The sequence below is a fragment of the Megalopta genalis genome, chromosome 6 (assembly GCF_051020955.1).
Source record: "Megalopta genalis isolate 19385.01 chromosome 6, iyMegGena1_principal, whole genome shotgun sequence".
Classification (NCBI taxonomy): domain Eukaryota; kingdom Metazoa; phylum Arthropoda; class Insecta; order Hymenoptera; family Halictidae; genus Megalopta; species Megalopta genalis.
The window spans coordinates 8,950,221-8,972,966 of NC_135018.1; the positions used below are offsets into that span (position 1 = coordinate 8,950,221).

The following is a 22,746-nucleotide window of genomic DNA, read 5'->3' on the forward strand; positions in this document are numbered from 1 at the left end:
CCGTCGTGAATTCGGGGAACTTACACGAGGGTTTTGTGGAGTTCCACTATACGGTTCTCCAGTTCCGTGGTCTGATTCGCTAGGAATCGAAATTCGGTAACGTAGCCTAAGGAATGTCGTCTTGGATCGTAGTCCCCGAGTTCCGCTGGAAAAACACCAAATAAGATTCGTTGAGAGTATTGTAGATTTTGATCGGGCGCCGTAAATCAACGGGGTCCGACTACAGGGTGCCACAAAAATTTCTTGCAAACTGGAAATGGGGGATCCCGAGGTTATTCGAAGCAACCTTTTCCTTAGCGAAATTGCAATCCGCGGCTTCGTTTGCGGGTTATTAACGAAAAACGCTGACCAATGAGAGGCGAGCTAGGCTGGCACAAAGCGGTCCAGCCAACGAACGCACGAAGCCCAGTTCCGCTCATTGGCTCGGTCGCCTCGCGCCAGCTGAGCTGGGATTCGACCGCCTCGACCGCTGGCGCTGCTGGCTCGGCCGCCTCGCGCCAGCTGAACTGAGATTCGACCGCCTCGACCGCTGGCGCCGTTGGCTCGGCCACCTCGCGGCAGCTGATCTCGCCCCTTATTGGTCACTGTTTTTCGTTAATAACTCGTAAACAAAGCCGCGGATTGCATTTTCGCTCAGGAAAAAGTTACTTCAAATGACTTCAGGAACCCCCACTTACGGTTTGCGAGATATTTTTCGGACATCCTATATAAGTGCACGTTTACGTTGGAACTGCGATACACGATCGAAGGAAGCGTTTACGTTGGAACTGCGATACACGATCGAAGGAAGCGTTTACGTTGATAACGCGATCTGAATTCGATAAACCATATTATCGAATTCAAACACGATAGCAGAGCTATTCTCGAGAACCGCTCATCTTTGTGAAACCTCGGATCAGCTAAAGCTATTCTATAGGTTCATAGGTATTATAGACTTAGAGTTTATACTAGGTGATTCATTAAAGCTGTTACAAAGCAGTATCTCTCTTAACGATACTCAAAATGCTAGAGGAACAGATCGTATGGTTCGAAAAGACACATATTGCAGTAGAGATAGTTTTTTTTTTCTTAAAGATTATATTTTTCGAGGTTGTATTCATCGATGTCTTTTTTAAACGGGATTACACATTTCTATCATTATATGATGATAGTTAAGATAAAAACGAATCCAATGACCTGCGATAACATGTCGTTGTTAATCGTTGGCGGATCTCTTACAAACAGATAACCGGCGGCGCAACGTTCGCAGCAGAAAACGAGTTCGAATCAATCGAAATTTTCGCTCGACCGGAAATTCGGTTCTTTCGTGCCGTCCTCGGCTTGCTCGGCAGCCGGCCCTGTCGTCGTCAATTTCCATGGGACACGCCGACAGAAATGCCCTCTAGAAATCATCCTATCCGGTTAATTGAATCACCGACTTTGATGAATATCTGGCTCGACCGGCGCGGCGCGGTGCAACGCTGCGGCGACGGGGGCATTTTATTTTCTTGCTGTCTCTCGTCTCTCGTCCCGACTCGACCCGACCGTCCACCACGGAAAGAACCGGGCACCTTGTCGACGCCGCGCGGCCGGCTTCTTGTATGTTCATTCGGTCGCGTAATTACAAGACCGCGGGGCGAAATCGCGTCCATCGTGGTTCTCGTTGAAAAACCGAATCGGGAGAAATGGAATCGGCAAAGAGAACACGCGCGCAGCCGATCGACAGGCCCGCGCTTTCAAACGACGTGTTTTTCGTATCGAAAGTTCGTTATTTTTGGGAAATAATGCGTCGATGGTAAAAGTTCGAGCAGATTTCCAAAACTTTTCGACAAACCGAGGGAACGGACACGCGGTCGATTCTTCAAGCTCGTACGTTTGTCACGCTGAAACATGATTTCCAGAACTTTTGCTTCAATTCGAATTCATATACTCGGCTAATGTCTCGTCGTCGGCATTTCATTGTTCGCAATCGCGAATATTGCGACTCGCGACTCGCCGCATTCGCTGTTGTGTTTTGCCGAGATGAAATTCGTGAAGCGTAAAAGCTTGTAGCATCGTCTCTGCAAATTGATCGATGTCAGCGCGGAGCAATCGCGGAGAGAAAATCATCCGTTTGATGTATTACAGAAACTCGAAATTGTGTCCGGCAAAGGGACTTATCGGACGTAGTAAATTACATCCGGTTGTATTCTTGTTGATGTTTCATTTCTATCGGCCACGCTTCGATCTTTCAGTTCTCCGTTCCCTCCCGTGTTTTCAATCGCGAAGGTAATAGGATCTACCGAATCCTTTGTATCGATAGAAGCGTCTAGATACGAGCAATATCTTCGTTTGTCAAAAATTGCTCGAGCGGGAAAACCGAGGAATTGCTTCGACCGTGAAGTCGTTCTTGCTTTTACTTTTTCTACATCTGCCAGTGACATGTCTCGATCCCGGCCTTTATAAAACGCAGTTTCTTTGGATCAAAATCCTCGGAGCAGATTTGAACACTGAATCGATCGAAGGTAATCGTAGAAAAGGGTTTCAAAATTGAGAGGGTTTCTGCTCAATTAAACAGTTTGTTTAGACGTCTGATGCCTGACGTCTTCGAGTGTTTAATTAGACAATGTCGGGACAATAATGGCGGCATAGAAGAGCAGTCGTAAACGCCACATTGATCGCGACCGAACGAAACGTCTTGGAGTTTGGAACCTTCGAGCTGGTTCTCGCGGGGAAGATCGGTTCTACGGAATTATGAAATTAAATTCATTTACGAAACGAGACGATCGCTCGGGAAAGCCGAGGCCGCGGGACCAAAGTGTCCGGGAAATTTGCTGGAATAATGGGATCCGCTCGAGGGACTTCCGAGACGGAAGAATAATGCCTAAGGTGTTTCCGTCGCGGATCTAATGGCATCGTGCTCAAAGCTCGGTCCCCTATCTTGTTTGAGATCTCCGGAAAGCTGGACAACGCTTTCAACGGTCGCGTCGGCCGACTCCATTTCCATTTCTCGAATGGACCGAGATCTCCGGCAGGCTCGAGGAAAAACTAAATGACTGCTCTACTTATACCTAGAGCACCTCCAATATTTGCTCAAGCGACGGGCAAACGACTCCCGTTCCCGTAGGAAAACGCGTTATTCCATGGCCAAAAGATAATTTTGCAACTTTTATATTTTCAACGATTGCTTTTTCTAATGGGTTTACAACCCTCCCCCCCCTTCCCAAAGTTTTAAAATCTACAATATATTCATACAGTTCTGTAATAAACGAACTAAGGTTTTAAATTAATTATTATAGAGTACTAATATATATAAGTTTATAATATGGTACTTAATAAAACCATATTATAAACTTATATATTAATACTTTTATAATATGACTACGGATCTTTATGGAAAATAAAGATTGTATTTGTGAACTGCAATTACCGGTTGTCAGACAGAAATTTCTTCCTTTCTTTAATGATTTTACTAACTGAAAAATAATATAATGACACTCATAAATTCTCTTAATCTGTCTATTGTTTTAAATTCGATCTGCTCGTTTTTGTCATAAATGCATAAAATCGGCAGTCTAATTATTAATTATTATATGTTGGTAAATTGGTATGTATTTTAGTTATTTAAGTATCATGTATACATTTTTTATTGTACGCGTATAAACATAATAACAATTTAAACTTTAGGAAAACTCGCAGAAAAGACTGTTAAAAGTTGTTCGAATGAGACTTGCTTTATACGAAAGCTGATTCAACGAAAGCTTGTCAAGGACATATAAATTTCAAGTGCGTCCTCCGCACCACTCGACTCTATGGTATTTGAAAAATAAAGCTCGGGCTGTATTTCGACGTCTGGGTAAGCAGTCGAACGGTAAACAAGCTCGTTACTGAGCGCTCGTATTCAATTTCAAAACGAACCATGATCTTTCATGGCAAATTTTTTGGCAAAGAAATGTTTTCAACGAAGAAGTTGATCGGTATTCATTTTTCTATAAATCAGAATATAAAAACCTGCAAAAAAACGTTTTTTTCCTTTAAAAAATGCTGGTCACTTCGATGTTTTAAACGATAATACGTATTTTCAACTCGATAATAGTGTAGCCGGTGTCGAGACGAATTCAACGACATGCTATACCGTAACCATAAACCTTGAAACAACGCTAAAACAATTTTGACCACGAATCGCTGCTTTGTTAGATCGCTGTGCGACGACGACGCGATACGCGACGCGACGTACACGCTCCGAAGTCGAGCCATGAAAATCACGCGAATCTCAACCGCGTCCCAGATCCCGACTTGATTAATACTTGCCGCTGAAGCATGTCTCTTCTCCCTGTCAAATTACTTTTCGACGCGGGACAAGTATGTAATTACGACTGTCGCGATGCTGAGCTTTTTTCCAGCGGAAGCAAGAGCTCGCGGTTGTCATCCGTGCTGCGCGGTCTGAGTAAAGTCACTTGAAATTATTTTCTCGACGCGATATCGTCTCGTTGTTCCGTGTCGCGACGTTGCGGGTCGAGAAGTATCAGCTGACGGCTAGAAAGCTTTTGCGCTAGAAAACGGGTCGAATTTTTTACTCATAGACCGTAATGGAACCGGTTACCGTGGAATGACCAATTACTGTCCCTTTGGTTTCTTTATGGGAGTAATTGATTTTATATTTAGACAATAGGACGCAGTCGATTTTCTTTTATTCGAAAATAAACACAATAAACGAGTAAAAGAATTGTCTACGTATTATTCTTTAAATATAAAGTGAATTATGCGCAAGAACAAATCAAAGACACGGCAATTAGACATCATTAGACTGCCGATTTTCATGCAAAATGAAAATTGTCTGCATTGATTGCAAGATGCAGGTGCTACAGAAACATTTGTCTCTTTCCTCAATGATATCAATGAGTTGCAAATAATACAACAATGTTACTAAATTCTCCAATTGGTTTTAATGTTTTGAGAATCCTGAATAATTTTCAGAATTATTTGAATAACGTATGTTTCAAATAATAAATGAACCTTTTATTATTTACACTAAGCATATATACTTGCTCCTTATCCTAACTCTGAATAAATCCGTTCCTTTCTCCTCGAAGATCCAGACCGAACTTCCCGACTCGACGTAAACACATGCATTCCTTTCTTCCGAGTACACATCCGACGCTTCGGTCAAGTTCGACGTAACCACCGGTATAAACATTCGACGCTTCCGTCAATTTCGACGTAGCTATCGGTGTAAACATTCGACGCTTCGGACAAGTTCGACTTAGCCACCGACACACACGTGTATTCATTTTTCATAGAACAACCGGCTCCGCTACCCTATGCAAATTTCGATCGCCGTGCGAAAGATGAGAAAAGAAACGAGACGATAAACTGACCGAAGAAGATTTTTGTATTTAATATTATATAGCGAATATAATATAATATATATTATAAAATAAAGATGAGAAAAGAGACGAGACGATAAACTGCTATAATATTAAATACAAAAATCTTCTTCGGTCAGTTTATCATCTCGTCTCTTTTCTCATATTTCGCATAGCATCGAAATTTGCATAGGGGATTATATATATATTTTAAATACAAAATTCGCTATAATATTATATATTATATTATATTATTATAATATAATTATATAATATAATATATATATATATATATATATATATATATATATATAATATTATATTATATTATTATAATATTATTATATAATATATTATATTATATAATTATGTTATATTAATTCGCTATAATATTATAGCGAATTTTGTATTTAAAACCATACACTTTCCCGAAAGGATATACACGCGGCACGTCGAGCGAACAGTCGCGAACGTAGTATGGTATCCGAGGAAAACCTTTGCCACAGGAAGAGTTAAAAGACGCTGATACTTTTTGTCGTTGTAACGCTATCCAGCGAACATTGAACGAATAGAGAGCCTCGCTGGAGCCGGCAACGTCGAGGAGGGATTATTAATTTTCGAAGGATAGACTCGCTCCGAAGCTTGCTGGATAAAAAGGGGAGGAGATAGAAGAGAGTAGCGGCGGGACGCGACGCGGAACGCGACGAAGCGGTCGCTAATCCCGGCGAGATCCATCATGCTCAGGAATTAAAGATTTATGTGTGCGCGCGCGCGCGCGCGCGCGGCATGCCATGCCGTCGCGAAAGAAGAGAGTGAAACGTCGAGGATTCGTTTGCGCGCGGCGAGGGGTAGAAAAGAAACGCGAACAGGAAAGTCGAACACGTAAAATTATGTTGCTGAAGATGTTGCAATCCATCGTCTCGCCGCGTCTCGCCGCGCCGCGCCGCGCCGGTGATCTCATCCGTGGTCCGTGGCGGACCGCACGCGCATTCAGAGAAGTTTATCTCCATTTCGCGAAGCAAAACGCGTGCGTCGTGTGTCCCCTTCCCTGTTTCCCCGTTTCTCTGTTTCCCTATTTCTCTGGTTCGCTCTTTTTTTCTTATTTTCACTCTCACCTTCCCTCCCTCTCTCTCTCTCTCTCTCTCTCTCTTTTCCTTTTCTTTCTCCCTTTCCCACTTTTTTTCTCTCTCTCTTTCTCTCTTTTGCCCCGTGTTCCCTGTCTCTCGTGTTTCGTTTTTCGTTGTCCGACGTGCTTGCGACTGAACAAGAAGAAAGGGCATTCATTTCGTCTCTTTTGACGGCGATGAGACGCAAACACCGACCGTATCTCTTCCTCTGCCGCCCTTTTTCTATTTGCATGACTTTAAATCTCGCAGCAGATAAGTAACGTGTGGACCTGCAGCCTTCTTCCGCCAACTCGAGCAATCTTTGCTTCGAGCTCGCGCATCACATGCTAACGCGCCGCCCACGTTTTTCGAGATTCCGAACTGTAATATACCCCACGCAGCTCTATCTGCACGGAACATTTGAAGATTCGGTCTCTTCGTTCCCTGGGGAACAAACGCGAAAGGCATCGCGAAATTCTCGCTGAGGCGCGAATTAACACGTCGCGTCGCGTCGGCCATCTTCGATGATAAACAAAGGGCTTCGAAACAAAGGGTCGAGCACGCTAAACAAAATATCGACATTGTACACTCGCCGCGGGAAAGTATGTTGACAGCTTCTCGAATGGAATATCTTTCTTAACCCGAGAAAGATAACCTACGTCGCAGAGGTGCCTGCGAAGACTGTTGATTTTTGTTAATTTTTCGTAGAGGTCTAGTGATTTAAGTTTAAAATTACTTAAAATATAAAAAAATATAATATAAATGCATTTTATTTTTACAATAATGCCAAACCTTTAAAATGACTAGATTAACTTAAATAAATATCCATTGTTAGTATAAAATTGACGCCTTAGAAAAGCATGCGCCTCTGAAGCGTATGGTTATCTTTTACGTACGTTGTCATATGGTTATCTTTCTAGGGTTAAAATTGGTCCGAATGATCTGAATTTTTTAGGTCATGGGAAAAGTCCTTTTTAGGTTGCAATTGATTGGCGCGATAATAAAATTAAAAAATAATGTTTCTCCAACTTTTTTATCTGAGTCTAGAATGAAAATTTGAAAAATGAGGTTCGTAGATCCTGATAACTTATGTGTGTATCGATAATTGTATCGAAATCGATAAAATATAAACTTGATCCCGATTTTGAACACTTTCGTCGACCAATAAGTGTGTGAAATCTGCAGTTTCTTAAATTTTTCAGAGTTACCGAGATCAACAAGGCGCATTTATTAAATTTTCGTTACAAGCTCAGATAAAAAAGCTGAAAAAAAACGTCATTTTTTATTTTTTTTATCATGTCGACCAATTGCAAGCTAAAAGAATCTTGTTACTTATTCTCTAGCAAACCAATTGGACTAACTATCTCGAAAAAATTCGGTTCATTTGGATCAGTTTTATGAATGTTATTCCGTTTGAAAAGCTGTCAACATACTTCACGCGGCGAGTGTACATTTTGTTCATTTCTTCCATTACTCAAGTCATTGATATGCTACCGAATTTTCTGAGAAAAATATTCTCAGCTGCTCGAAAACTTCCTCGTCGAAAAGAATCGAAGAAGCAGTCGCATTGATCAATCGTAACTTTTCAATCTCCACGATCGTGCTGCTTCGAAGTTGCGCCAATCTTTTTTGTCTTGTGTCCACTTGTTAAATATTTGAAGTCTTGTAGACCGGCGAAGACTTTTGTCAAAAGACACATAAAATGCATTCTTCCCTTTGGCTGGCCACTTTCCGAATTTCCTCGATGCCAAAGGTATACGGGAACAGAAACGACTGTCCGAGGAGGTCAAAAAAGTTGGAAGTGCTTTAGGTGCTTTTTTTAAGTGCTTTTTGCCCTCCGCGCGGACGTCTCTTTTCGCCGGCGAAATTGAAATCACGTGCCACGCAAAGCTCCCGCGAATCTTTGTAAATCGTTTTCCTCTGATCGTAGCTCCGTTGAAAACTTTTTATCCGAGCTCGCAGCGAAGGACTCGCCTGAACTCGTTTCCTTTGGACGGTCCCTTTTGTCGCGCTTTCGCCGAGAGACGACAAATTCATCCAGCGACGCGACGCAGTGTTCGATGCACGTAATAAAAATCGAAAATTCGAAACGCGAGACTCAGAAAAATGCGAGGTTCGACTTGATGTATAATGCAAGAAATCAATGCCGTTGCCTTCTATCGCGTGACATTGGTATAATTATTTATTAATTCAATCTGGTTTTCATATACAAGATGTTCCATAATTATGCTAACATTCGGAATGGGGTGATTCCTGAGGTGATTTGAAGTAACTTTTTCCTTAGCGAAAATGCAATCCGTGGCTTTGTTTACGAGTTATTAGCGAAAAACGCTGACCAATAAGAAGCGAGCTCGACTAGCGCAAGGCGGCCCAGCCAACGAGCGCACGAAGCCCAGTTCCGCTCATTGGCTCGGCCGCCCCGCGCAAGCTGATCTCGTCTCTCATTGGTCAGTGCTTTTCGCTAATAACTCGTAAGCAAAGCCGCAGATTGCATTTTCGCTAAGGAAAAAATTACTTCAAATCACCTCAGGAATCACCCCATTCCGGGTGTTAACATAATTATGGAGCACCCTGTATGTTGAATTCAGTACTACGGAATTTTCAAAACGAATACATAATTCTATTCAAATGACAATACGTTCGAAGCGGAAATATTAACCAACATCGTCACGAAGATTTCAGGACAAAGCTAACGACTCTTAAACTAATTTATTTTCAACCTAAGGCCCTAAATACTTTTTTGAAGAGCATTCAATAGAAAAACAATACAATTTTATTAAAAAGATGTTTAAGTACTCTTAATGTTTTTATTATGTAAACAGTCCCTTATAAATTTTTTACTGTACCTTGTTGTCACATGGTTACTGTTTACAGCGAATATCTTTCATTTGAACATGTTTTCAAGTAGACATATTTTATTTTGCTTCGCGGATAGAAGTTATTATTATTTCTTTCCATTCGGCCATGTGATCATCCGAGTTATCTCAATTTTTTCGCGCATTGGCGATAAGTTGACAGAAAATTAACTCGATAATTAGATGAATAGCAATTGCGGTGAATAAATGTATAAAATATTTTTCGTTTAATAAGAAAATTACGATTATTTAAGCACCTATTCAATAGAACTGTATTTGACAAAATATAAATTGTCTTCATTAATTGCACGATACAGGAGACATTTATTCATTCCTTTAATAATTTTAGAGAGTCGACAGCAATGCAATGATATTCTCAAATTGTTTGTATGATTTTGTTGCTTTGCATTTGATCTACTCATCTTTACCACAAATGTATAAAATCCGCGGACCAGTTATTAGTTTCGCTTTAATAGGAAATACAAATAGTTCTTAATTTCCTTAAAATAGGATCGAGCACAACCTTGCGAGCTCTGATATTTTTGTTCAAACGTTGATTGTGTCTTTCAGACTCGAATTATTTTAACGGTCGCGCGCCTCGATCTGCGTCTCGCGATCCGTACCGCCGATCTACGGAAAAACACGTTCGCGAACACAATCGAGAAAAAGAAAACGTTTGAAAATTTTTCGCAGGAACGATCCGTGGACCGCGAGAGGCCGCGGCCGCGGCAGGCCAGTCGGAAAAGACGTCGCGAACGCGAAAGAAATGATTGCGACGTAATAATTTTGCGGGGTCGTGGGTTTATGATGTGGCGCCCGGCTCGCTGCGGCGCGGCATGCAATTTTGCTTGGTTCCTCCGCGGGAACAAGCGTAGCCGAGAGAGCGTCGGGCACCGTCTCGTGAAATATCAGTAGTCGTCGCGGTCTCCGGTTTCCAGGACGCGAAATATAAAAGCGCCATTACCGCGATAAAAACGGTCCGCGCGGTCGCCCCGGCCGCGGCCGCGATAGTGGCTGCTGGTCCTCTCGGATTCTCGGCCAGGCGGACCCTTATCGGCCGCTGTGACCCTTTCCTGGGATCCATCGGCTGGAAAAAAAGCCGAGTGCGTGTAACGACCGACGCGGACGTCGGCGCCGACGTGCAACGACCTCCGTTTCGATGAATGCCCGCCGGAAGCTCCGGAAAAGCGTAATTTAGATCGAGGTTTCCTTCACGGCGCAGAGGGGAGAGGAGCCGAGCGGTGGGAAAGTAAATCCCATTAGAACCCGCGGAAGATTCTAGGCCCCAGTTTGTTCTTGTTGTTCCGCTCGGGTTGCTTATTTCCGAGCACGGCACGCATCGACCTCGGCGACCGACGCACAGCGGAATGAAACACCTGTTTTCTTGGACGTCATCGGCCAATTGTGCCGAAATTATATCTTTAATCAGTGATCGTAGGCATAAAAAAGTACCAAAAAATAGGAGAAGAAATAAAAATGAGAAATAGAAGAATTGGCTGCGATTAATAAAATGAATGTAATGTACACGTGTATATTGGATTTATTTTATTGGTCGCGGTTATTAGCAGCTAATTTTTCTACTTTTTGAAATCTTGCCAGTAAAGCATCGAATTTCGGTGTTTCAGACATCGGACGATTTTGAGCAGAACTTATGGAAATAATTAGTTGAATTATGATCGGACTGCACGTTTTATGCATTTATGGCGACCGACGCACAGCGAAATGAAACACCTGTTTTCTTGGACGTCATCGGCCAATTGTGTCGAAATCTTGTACTGTAGCTTCATTAAATCTTTAATAAGTGATCGCAGGCATAAGAAAGTGCAAAGAAATGGGAGAAGAAAAGGAGAATGAGAAGTAGAAGAATTGGCTGCGATTAATAAAATGAATGTAATGTACACGTGTATATTGGATTTATTTTATTGGTCGCGGTTATTAGCAGCTAATTTTTCTACTTTTTGAAATCTTGCCAGTAAAGCATCGAATTTCGGTGTTTCAGACATCGGACGATTTTGAGCAGAACTTATGGAAATAATTAGTTGAATTATGATCGGACTGCACGTTTTATGCATTTTATGGAAATAATTAGTACAACAAATGCAGAACAGTAGGAAGATGAAAAAGATTTAAGAAATGTCAAGACATTGTTCTTTCTACGATTCTCAAAGTAAGATGCAAACTTCTAACTGATTACTGTTTCATGGAATGATGTGAAGACAATTTTTATTTTCCATAAAAGTCCGCCGTCTAATTGTGATAGCGTTGAGCGCAACGGATTTTTATTTTATACAGTGCTTAAACGATGAAATTTAAACAAAGTCCGAATGCTCTTGCAGAAAATCATTATTAATAAGATAGGCATTGACACCAGATTTACGGAGCACAATAAACAGCAGTTATATATTAGTTTATAAAAATAACAGTGAGATATTTATTTTGACTTTTAACAAGCGTTATTGCAACATTTGCCGTAAGTAACATGTGGATTGAATAAATAACTCAGAAATGTATCTTCGCGATACGAATAATCGTAAATTAAAAAATTAGTGACCCGTCATTCTGACGGGTTCCGTAAATGTGGTGTCAATATAGAAAATATTGAGAACTTCTAAAGTAACAGGACTTCGGCAATAATTATTTAAAATGGAGCAACTGTAAAACAAGGAGACCGAAATTATATCGCGTAGCAGTTAGATTCACACGCGTTTCAATTAAACCTGATGTGAACGTGAAGTTCGCGTTTCATTGTGTTCTCTTGTGCTGCGATCGTTAATTACAGATTTAACGAAGCTGTAGCACAAAATTTCGACAATCAATTCTGGCCTAACGATGACGAAGAAAATAGATGTTTCGTTCCACTGAGCGGCGACCGGCGACCACCTGATTGCGCGGACGACCGGAAGGGAACGGGAACGGGAACGAGGCGGGAAGAAAACAACGCCGGTTAATGAAACTGAAACCCGCGCGACCGTGAAGTTTCCGAGACTGGTCCCGAAAGGATCTCGTAATTCTCGCGATCAATTAATCTCGCGAGCGATTCGACGGACCGATGAATATGCGCGGCGGAACCTGTTTCACGGGATCTGGATATTTCGTAAGCGTTGCACAATTCCGCGCGTATCGTTGTTTTTGTCATCATTTTTTCTCGTGCAACCGCCAACAATGAGAGAGAGAGAGAGAGAGAGAGAGAGAGACTGAGTGAGTGGGTGAGTGAGTGAGTGAGTGAGTGAGTGAGTGAGTGAGAGAGAGAGAGAGAGAGAGAGAGAGAGAGAGAGAGTGAGAGAAAGAGAGTGAGTGAGAGAGAGAGAGAGAGAGAGAGAGTGAGTGAGAGATAGAGTGAGTGAGTGAGAGAGAGAGAGAGAGAGGGAGTGAGGGAGAGAGAGTGAGTGAGAGAGAGTGAGAGAGTGAGTGAGAGAGGGAACGCCTGAAACGCGGACATCTATCGGAAACGCTATTCAAGTGTTTTTTCGTTTTCTAGCCCACGACGGATCTCTGTAGCTCGCGGCAAAAACTAATGGCTCGCGATAAAAACTATAATCTGGTTCCTCGGTGATATCTTGAGACGGTAGAGGGTCACACCGCGCCGATATTACGAGCCCTCCGAGCTACTTCGTCGTGCAGCCAGCTTTCTTTGACCTTTGAAAGATTAATATCCCCGGATTTAATTAAAGTCGCTAGTTTTAATCGCAACGTTCATTAGAAACAGTAATAATCTCCGCGACGCGACGAGCCGGCTGACGGAAGCTCGCGTTCCACGAAGAAATCGGCCTAGCTTCTGCTTGATTTATTGCGCTCGCTTCCGATTCCGTTATTACGGTTTCGTCCCGAAACGCGAGGACGGATAGCACTTTAGGCGAACTTTAGACTTCACAGTGTAAAGTTCTCTCACTGTAGACTCGAAATTCTAGACTTTAGACTCTGGACTCTGCAGGGTGCGCACCGTAACGGTCGCCACGATTTTTGAGGCATTTAGGCCAATCTGACACACACACACACACACACACACACACACACACACACACACACACACACACAAATATGTTTCGAATAAAAGTTATTCAGTACTTTGATGAGAATAAAGTGCATTAATAAAAATTGCGAAGAAATTTTTTATTCAATAAAAAACTAAGGTCACCTTGACATTTTTACATAGCACTGTGAATTTTTAACTCCATATTGTTATAGCTGATGAAAAAATGAATTCGGTGATCCTTCGGATGATCTTGAGCTTAGAAATTGACAATAACTACGCGTTAATGAAACGTAAACGTAACTCATAGTCAATGATACTTTCGAACTGAATGTAAACAATTACAATATAAAAACTCTTAACTTTGATTTGATCGTTTGCTGACATAATATTACGTTGAATATTTATTGAAGTAAGTCCGGGTTAACTTGACCACTTCCTGTTAAAAAAATTGTAGCATTGTTATGTTAGATACTATTTTCATTTTTCTTTTCTGTTTATAACAATTGTCACTGTGGGACTACCAAGAAGATGAATATGTATGTGTTTCGTTTACATCACACAGGGCCCCATCTTGCTTTGATTTTAAAGTATCAATACTGGTCGATCTCTCCCGGTAGTCAAACTATTTCGGATTTATCCTATAACATTACCATTATTATAATAAATCAGTATGTACTGTAAAGAAAAGATCGAATTAACCTCTTAGGCACGACGCGCCACTATAGTGGCTTTCGCGGATGTCATCTCTCTGAACGACGCGCCACTATAGTGGATCACTCTAGTAGCTTACTAGCTCTCCGTTTGAATTAAATGATCATCTTCCTATGCATTGTTTCACATTTCTTTCGTCTTCACATCGATTTACAACAGTGTCAATAATATACAGGGTGTTCCAAAAATGTCTCGCAATCCGAAAGTGGTGGGTTCCTCGAGTCATTTGAAGCAACTTTTTCCTTTACAAAAATTTTCTCCGAGGTACCATTAACGAGTTATTAACGAAAAACAGTGACTAATGAAAGGTGAGCTCGGCTGGCGCGAGGCGACCGAGCCAATCAGCGGAACTGGGATTCGACCGCTCGACCGTTGGCGCCGTTGGCTCGGCCGCCTCGCGCCAGCTGAGCTGGGATTCGACCGCCTCGACCGCTGGCGCCGTTGGCTCGGCCGCCTAGCGCCAGCTGAGCTCACCTCACATTGGTCACTGTTTTTCGTTAATAACTCGTTAACGGTGCCTCGGAGAAAATTTTTGTAAAGGAAGAAGTTGCTTCAAATGATCCGAGGAATCCGCCATTTCCGGATTGAGAGACATTTTTGGGACACCCTGTATAGACGGAATATACAGTATCAGACTCTGAATAGTACATATCAGAATCTGCCGTCCAGGGAAATAGTCTCGCGCAGAATTCACTCGTACCTAAAAGGTTAAAGATGTGTGTTTACTGTTTACATTTAGTTCGAAAGTATCATTGACTATGAGTTATATTTACGTTTCATTAACGCGTAGGAAACTTAGTTATTGCCAATTTCTGAGCTCGAGGTAATCCAAAGGTGGATCATTGAATTCATTTTTTCATCAGCTATAACAATATGGAGTTAAAAATACATAGTGCTATATAAAAATGTCAAGGCAGCCTTAGTTTTTTATTGAATAATAAAATGTTTCGCAATTTTTATTAATGCACTTTATTCCCATCAAAGTACTGAATAACTTTTATTCGGAACATTTTTTCGTCAGATTGGCCCAAATGCCTCAAAAATCGTGGCGACCGTTACGGTGAACACCCTATAGACTCTGGACTCTAAATGTGCGTCGCGAATGATTCACCCTCGGTGAACGCGAAATACGAGAGCTGAGATATTTAACGCTGAACCTACCGTGCCGGTCAAAGCTACCGCATTGCGTGTTTGAAAATTGTTAAAAGTATAAAGCGTCTTTCGTAGGAAACGATTGAATAAATTTGTTCACTGGGCCACACGACATAATCGAAACAGCAAGATGTCTAAATAACCTCAGCCTTGTAATTCTTACAAAGCAACGCACGGATGCCACTTCGGTCACACGAATTTCTACCATGCAGGAGAATTAAAATTACTTTAATGGCTTTTATTTTCCCGGTTCCAGTTTCCTTCGCCAAGCTGCGATGAAATTGTCGAACTTTTTGGGTCAACGCGTTCACGCGAATATAGATTTTGCACTTGAAACGTACATAATGGACGATTGAATTCACTGCTGAATTTATTTCGGTGGTCTTCGAGATGTCTGCGAGCGAAATGACGGGCAACGGAATCGAATTAACAGCTGTATTCTTTAACGAAGGACGTCTCAAGTTATTACGAGTAGACCACGGATTTGATGGACTTTTAAGAAAAGTGACTAGGTCAACGAATAAATTGAAAGTGGAAAGTTATTTTCATCGGACTCACTCGTACGTTTCTTATTCGGTTTTCTTCTTATTCCTTAAATTCGCAGTCCATTTCCGGCCGAGTTCTTATCGGCGAAACCGTTGCTACAGAAGATCCTAATTCACTCTGACACGTTTGTTTTACGATTATTCCCGCACTCCGTTTCACGGAGAAGACATTTCTAAAATTAGCTCCAGCGACTCGTTAAAAACGGCTAAACAAATTTGGTCGTCGTTGCTTTACCACGGATGATTTCGTCCGTTCGACTCGCGCCGCTATTTTTCGCTTTGCAATCTCGACTCTCGAGAAAATACATCGACGTCTAAAGCCTAAATTCGCCGTTAAGAGGAACGCTTTAGCCGCGTGGAATCTCGTGCGACGTTCGAGGCAAGAAGATGACGAATGAGAGACTTACATTGAACTACGTACGCTCCCAGTTCGGCGGCCAGGTCGAACGAGACGGGCAGTCTTCCTTGCAGGATGTCTTGCTTGACTTGCAGGAAGAACTGGTACCTGTAAGCCGAAACAAAGTCGCTTAATCTTCGAGCGAACGAACGGCGGGAGGTTTCGCGGATATTTGTCGTGGATGCGACGCGTAACAAGTCGGCGCGGCGCGGCGCGGTGTAAGCCGTAAGCCGTAAGCGAAACCAGCGAAAATGAACAAAGAGGACAGCTGGAAAAAAAGGGTTACCACGGGGTCAAGCCGCTTCGATTTTAACGTCGACGCTCCCGCGGTTTCCTCTCCTTGTACAATCATCGTTAACCGGACTTTTTCCTCTCCTCTCCTCTCGCTCCCTCCGCCGTTCCTCGCGGCCGGAGCCTTTCTTTCCTGGTGTTATATTCGGTTGCTGTTCTCCCGCGGACGTTCGACACGTTCTCCCTTTCATACATACCTTTCCCCTTACGCAGATTCCTTCCCGCTCGCATACTTTTTCTTCCTTTTCTACCTGCCAATCTCTCTCCTGCCGCCTTGCTCTCCGCCTCTCCGCTTCTCAGCCACGTTCGCTGTCATCGTGCCCCTCCCCCCAACCTCTCGCACGTCTTGATTATAACTTGCCCTCCCGTTGTTCTACGCGTTATTATGCTTGATCGATGAAAAGCGAAACTGTTTGCTCTCGACTACCTCCGTTCCACTCCGACGCCGCGCTATTTCCACGACGCGTTTCCCCGGAATCGACGGTTTTTTTTCAAGCGAACTTCGAGTCTCTTGGAAATGACATAACGTAAGGAGGATCCTCGATTTTGACCGGGATCGGGTTCAATTTGTTTGCTCAATTGCAGCAAGCAAGAGCCAAAATAGGAGTTTCTTTCTTTCTTTGATCGATTTAGTAAGTTGAAAATAATACGTTCTAAAATGATTAAAGAATGAAAGGTACTCCTATTTGGCTCTTGCTTACAGCAATTGATAAAGGAAATATTTATTTCGCATAAAGATCCGCAGTCTAGTTATTAGTAACAGAGTTTAGCCTTCGTTCAACCGGAAATGTTTTTTAACTTTGATTGGAAATAATGTTAAAACATAATGTTGAAAATAAAGTTGACGGTAATACGTGAACAATGTTAAATTTTAAAAATTTTCTCTGATGTTTTAAGTTTCATCTACTGATTTTTACGATAAATGCATAAAATCCGCATATATAGCCAATAATAACAATCGTACATCCCCGATTTAATTATTTTCATTACATTATTGATCAGTTCAATTTTAACCCTTTGCACTCGAGTGGTGATTCCGGGGGCTCCATTAAAATTGTTTCACGAGAATCACGTTCCATCGATGAGAACTTTTATATTAATAAAGTTTAGATTTAAAAAAACTTTTAGAAATGTACGTGTCACACTTATATTGTGTATTTTTTGGACAGTGTATTTTAGACTTACAGTTAAAGTGGCATCGAGTGCAAAGAGTTGAAAATTAGAATATTCGAATTCCAATAAATTTTACCCGTAGTTGCCACTCGAACAATTCATATTATTACATTTTATATTATATATTATATATAATAATAATATAATATATTATATATTATATATATTATATATTTTATATTATATATTATATATATTATATATTTTATATTATATATAATATATATAATATTACATTTTAATATTTAACCATTACATTTCAATATTTTATCACCGCATTTTCATATTATGATCAAGATTCGCATTATTATTTTAATGAATTTTAAATCGCCTACCGCCCTAATTAGTGTTATGATTTACAACGAAACTGTCGTAGATTTCGCAAGAGAACACGCGGTTAGCCTCTTGTGTTTAAAGAACAGAAAAAGAGAAAGAATGAAACACGAGCATCGATGGCCGAAAGATGTCCTGGACTACGTACGCGCAGCTCGGGTGTTCGAGACATTAAATTACTCGGACGATGAGTGCAGCGCAAAAATTGCCACGAGCCAAACCCACGGAAAAACCGGGATGCCGGATTTGGTTGGCGACAAGAGGCGCGAAGCAGAGGAAACGAGTAAGGCGAGCCATCCTCTCGGAAAGCAGGGCTTGGAAAAAGCGGCGACGAGACACGGCAAAGAACTTCGTTGACTATCTTTCCGTAACAGTTTGAGGCGGCGCGCGTTCCCTGGTATCGCACGCGAGCGGTATTTACTTTGCATAAGTTGCGCGGACTCGCAAAAACCCGGGGATACGAGAAATTCTGGAAACGCGATGTAAATGGAGGCATCACGCGAACCGGAGTAGAAGAGGATCGGCTCAACGATAACGTTTCCTCCTTCCTACGGCGCCGCGCCGGTCTGGGACAAGCTGGAAAGAAGCGAAGCAAGAAGGCGGACAGGCCGTGTAAACGCGCGCGGTACATCTTTATCTTCGGTTGAAAAATCAACTGCACGGGATCACCGATCCCGCCCGGCTTTCACTCGATCCCCGAACTCGAGCCGAATCTCTCCGGTTGCCCCTGTTTCGTCCCGCCACGAGACGCAGGGTCATTTTAAAGATCAGCAGTCTGCTCGCGTCAACAGCCCCGGCAATCGGCGAGGCGAAGACCGCGAATTCGAGATAGAGTTCCAGCGACTTTAATCTCGGACAGCTCCAGGAAATCGGTGATCCGAGACACCAAGGCGACTCTATCTCGGCCTTCCCGCGATACGTCAGCAGCGACGACAGCATCTCTAAAGTGTTCCTGTGCTCGAACATCCCGGCGAGATAGAAGAGTCCAGGATTGTTCATAGCGCCGTTAACGCACGTTAACCCTTTGCACTCCGCTGTCCCCTCTCGTGGGACATCGTAATTCTAGCATATCACTCGGATGTCCCCTCTCGTGGGACATTCAAGTTTATTAGTGATTACGGGGAATTGAGTTATTTCAGCGCAACTTTTTGAGACATGCATGTTTCCCTGAAGTTTCCTCTTGAAATGGCACAAGAAATCAAATCAAAATATATAGTAAAATTACTAAGATATATACAAGAAATGTCAGCGGTTTTTGACGAGAACGTGAGAGGCGTGCTCACGACGGTCCGAGCACTTCTAAGGCGCCACTTGAAAAGAGCGACAAGGCAAGTTTGTAAAAGAAAGATCGGTATGCGAACATAGCACGCACTGTACAGTGAGATTTATAATCATAAAATCTGGAGGAAAAGATTTTCAAAGCTGAACTCGGTCTGGTTTGAAGCGTCGAGCGGTATAGATAGATCTAACGAGTGAGAAAATCGGAAAAGTGATTCTTCTCTTGGTAAATAAATTGTTTGGTAAAAGTTTTTTTGGTAAATATTATCTTGTGAGTTAGTAATGACAATTAGAAATTTTCAACCTATGTATTTATTCATATTTTTTATTAGAACAATGGCAAAAGGTTCAAACACGAATGAGTCTCATGACACAAGTAGTAGCGAAGATGAACTCCAGATAGACGTTTATACAGATATGTTAGAAATGTTACACAGAAATGTTACTACAGATATGTAGAAGGTTTTCTTCTACAGTTAGTCTATCGTCTTGATAGCAGTGATAGTGATATCGTCCAAGCAACAAGGCGACGAGAGAAAGAGTTCGCATAGATAGCGATTACAACAACAAAACAAAATTATAAAACAAACAATAACGAAATTATAAAAAATAAAATATTGATTTTTTTGCAAATTTCTCGATTTCAGCCAAATTCGTATAAGTCCAATATCATTATAATATGTTAGTTAGTTCCAAAACCATACTAAATAATACGAGGGTCTGTAAATGCCCGTTTCTGCCGAAAAGTGGCGCCGAGTAGCTGGTAGCCAACTTCCAGAATGGTTCGAAGTGCTAAGGGTTAATAAACGGTGATAATCGAGATCACGCGACGCGTACGACGGTAACAGCGAGAGGAAAGGGCGAGAAAAGCTGGAGAAACAGAGAGCGAGGGAACTGCAGTCGCAAGACGATAGGAAAATAAGAAACAGAGAGATTATCCCTCGTCGTACCACGTCCGGGTTTTTTTTTCGGGCCCAGAGCTCGGGGCCTGACTTGACCGTTTGACACTTGACGCCGTCTGCCGTTCGTTTAACACCAGATTTACGGAACCCGTCGAAATGACGGGTCACTAATTTTTTAATTTACGATTATTCGTATCGCGAAGATACATTTCTGAGTTATTTATTCAACTTATATGTTACTTACGGCAAATGTTACAATAACGCCCCGTTAAAAATCAGAATAAATGTCTTATTGTTACTTTTACAAACTGATAAATCTGGCGTTAAAGAAAAAGTACGGCAAGATGATAGCAATAATAACAGGATAATGGCGATGATGATGATGATGATGATGATGACAACAATAAAATTTTAGTTCGAAATGTTTGTATAGGCAAGGATCCAATCGCGAACGCCCAACCGCCGGGACTAGTAAGGGTTAAACGACAAAAAAGAGGCGGAGGACAGGGGATAAGAAAATGGGCGGATTAAAGCCGTCGACATGAAACAGGGAAAGGACGAAACGGGGAATCCGTCCCGTCGGGAGACAGGAGACGGGAGGGGCCTGGGCAAGCTTAACCAATGAGATTTTAATGATTCAACGGTGATATATTGAACTTTGTTCGGCGGCCGAAGCAGCGAGTCCCGTGTTTTTTGGCTGTGCCGCTTAGATTCTTAAATGAAGGGGACACGGGAAAAAGAGCGAAAGAGCGTCGGTAAATCTTACGGAATTACCTTGAAAGGAATTTCGCGGGTAATCCTCGCAACAGCGACCGATGGAGGAGGGGGATAAGACGGGAAGAAGAAACGGAATCTGAAAGGGGAAAAGTCTCTCTCGGGGATTTGCTCGGGAACCGAGGCGGATTCGCAGTCGGCCGGGGAATTATTCGTGTGTTAATAAACCGCGGCCGGAGAGATCGTGTGACGGAGAAATGAGACGCGAGTCGCGAACCCTCGCGCGGCTGGTAGTCGCGATGAGGATCGATCGGCTTCTCGCAACCGCGAGTAATTTTTGGGCTCCGAGAGAGGGAAATCCGTGCTGCAATCAGCTATCGAAGGAGGCCGCAGAAACCCGGGGCGACACCATTTCCCATTTGTGCTCCCTTCTTCGAGGGAGTCGTCGCGCGTCGTCGGATCCCTTTGTTCTTAATTTGACTTGCACGAACGGGCTACTGGGCTACGATAAAGCGAAGGGATCGCACGCGCGAGCGGCCGCAGAAGCGAACAATTTCAATGTGTTGTTCGGAACCCGCGAGCGCTGTTACGGGGGCTGGAATTTTCCGTAATTCCGGCAAAGATTCCGGCGGAGCCGAGAACACGTCGATGACGAATCGTTTGAAAAATTCCGTTTGATCCGACACGCGAAATGCTGTCTCGTCAACTTTGATCTCGCGAGCTTCGCTTCGGCACACGAACGAGAATTAAAGTGGAAGGAATTATTGCCTTTGAAGAACACGTATCATCTACTCGTAATTATCCTTTGTGTGCGACGTTAAGGGGTACTTCGCCGCGGGCGGATGAAATTCAATTATTTAAACGAGCGTTCGCTCGACCATTCGGTGGCACGTATTCCACATTCCCCGCGTTACACATAAGCGTAATACGCCACGACACACCGGTAGCACTTTTTGCCGAAAAGCTGGTCATAATTCGTGACTTGGTACGATTCTAACGAATATTAGCGTTCTTGTGTTTTTAGGGTGGACGAATTCAAATGTGTGTTTGCGATTTCGAAAAATTTTAAAGGATGCTCAAATTAGTAAGAAAATAAACATGTTTTTTTATGTTGGCTGCTGTAAAAAGTAATATTTTTCTGATCTCCGCTACAAATAATATTCAATAATATTCAAATCTGTGTTCATGATCTCGAAAATTTTTAAAGGGTGCTCCAATTAGTAAGAAAATAAATATGTTTTTTATGTTGGCTGCTGTAAAAAGTAATATTTTTCTGATCTTCACTGCAAATAATATTCAATAATATTCAAATCTGTATGATTTCGAAAATTTTTAAAGGATGCTCCAATTAGTAAGAAAATAAACATGCTATTTATGATGACTACTGTGTAAAGTAATATTTTTCTGATCTCCGTTACAGATAATGTTTGAACGTAAAACTCGAAAATTGAGACGATCAATTTAATGCTTCGAAACTCGTAGACGTCGAGATTCGTGTTCTTATTTGCATAAATACATCATTGAACTGCAAATTACTACTGTTCATGCAACGATACGTATTGGATTTAGTTAATTATAAAATGTAATAATCACAGTGGTTATAACATCGAAGAAACGGTATTTACGTTATAAAGGGAAAAGACTTTTTCTAATGTTTGTATAATATGTTTATTATTTATTTCATTGAAATAAATCGTTTTATATTATTTTGCAAGTTTTTAATACAACAACAAAGGAAAAACTGATTCGACACTGTGAAAAGCATAATTTCACTTGCGTTGGGTGTCCATAGCTACCAATTAACTTTCAAATTCGAAAATTTTTAAAAACCGGAAAAATTCTGCAAAACTTCTTTTCCGAAACTTCTTTTCCTGATTGGATATCGTTCTTGACTCTCTTCCTTAAACGAGCAAATTTGTCTCGCTGTGAAGTCTCGTGAAAAAGAAAACAACTATTTCTCTAACTTTTCATCGAAGTACAAATAGGACTTCC

The 22,746-nt window shown here is 42.0% G+C and overlaps 1 protein-coding gene and 1 long non-coding RNA gene across 5 annotated transcripts in view; one reads left to right on the forward strand and one right to left on the reverse strand.

The window, feature by feature from the left end:
* Positions 1-22,746, reverse strand: part of LOC117223846 (band 4.1-like protein 4) — a 114,313-nt gene that overhangs the window by 7,519 nt on the left and 84,048 nt on the right. For all 4 annotated transcript variants that reach the window (XM_033476401.2, XM_033476397.2, XM_033476398.2 and 1 more), the window contains 2 exons: positions 16,074-16,171; positions 25-145 (listed from right to left, as the gene is read on the reverse strand). In XM_033476401.2, coding sequence (XP_033332292.1) covers positions 25-145; positions 16,074-16,171 — 219 coding nt within the window. The remainder of the gene's footprint in view (positions 1-24; positions 146-16,073; positions 16,172-22,746) is intronic.
* Positions 1-22,746, forward strand: part of LOC117223848 (uncharacterized) — a 30,682-nt gene that overhangs the window by 6,224 nt on the left and 1,712 nt on the right. The window lies entirely within an intron of this gene.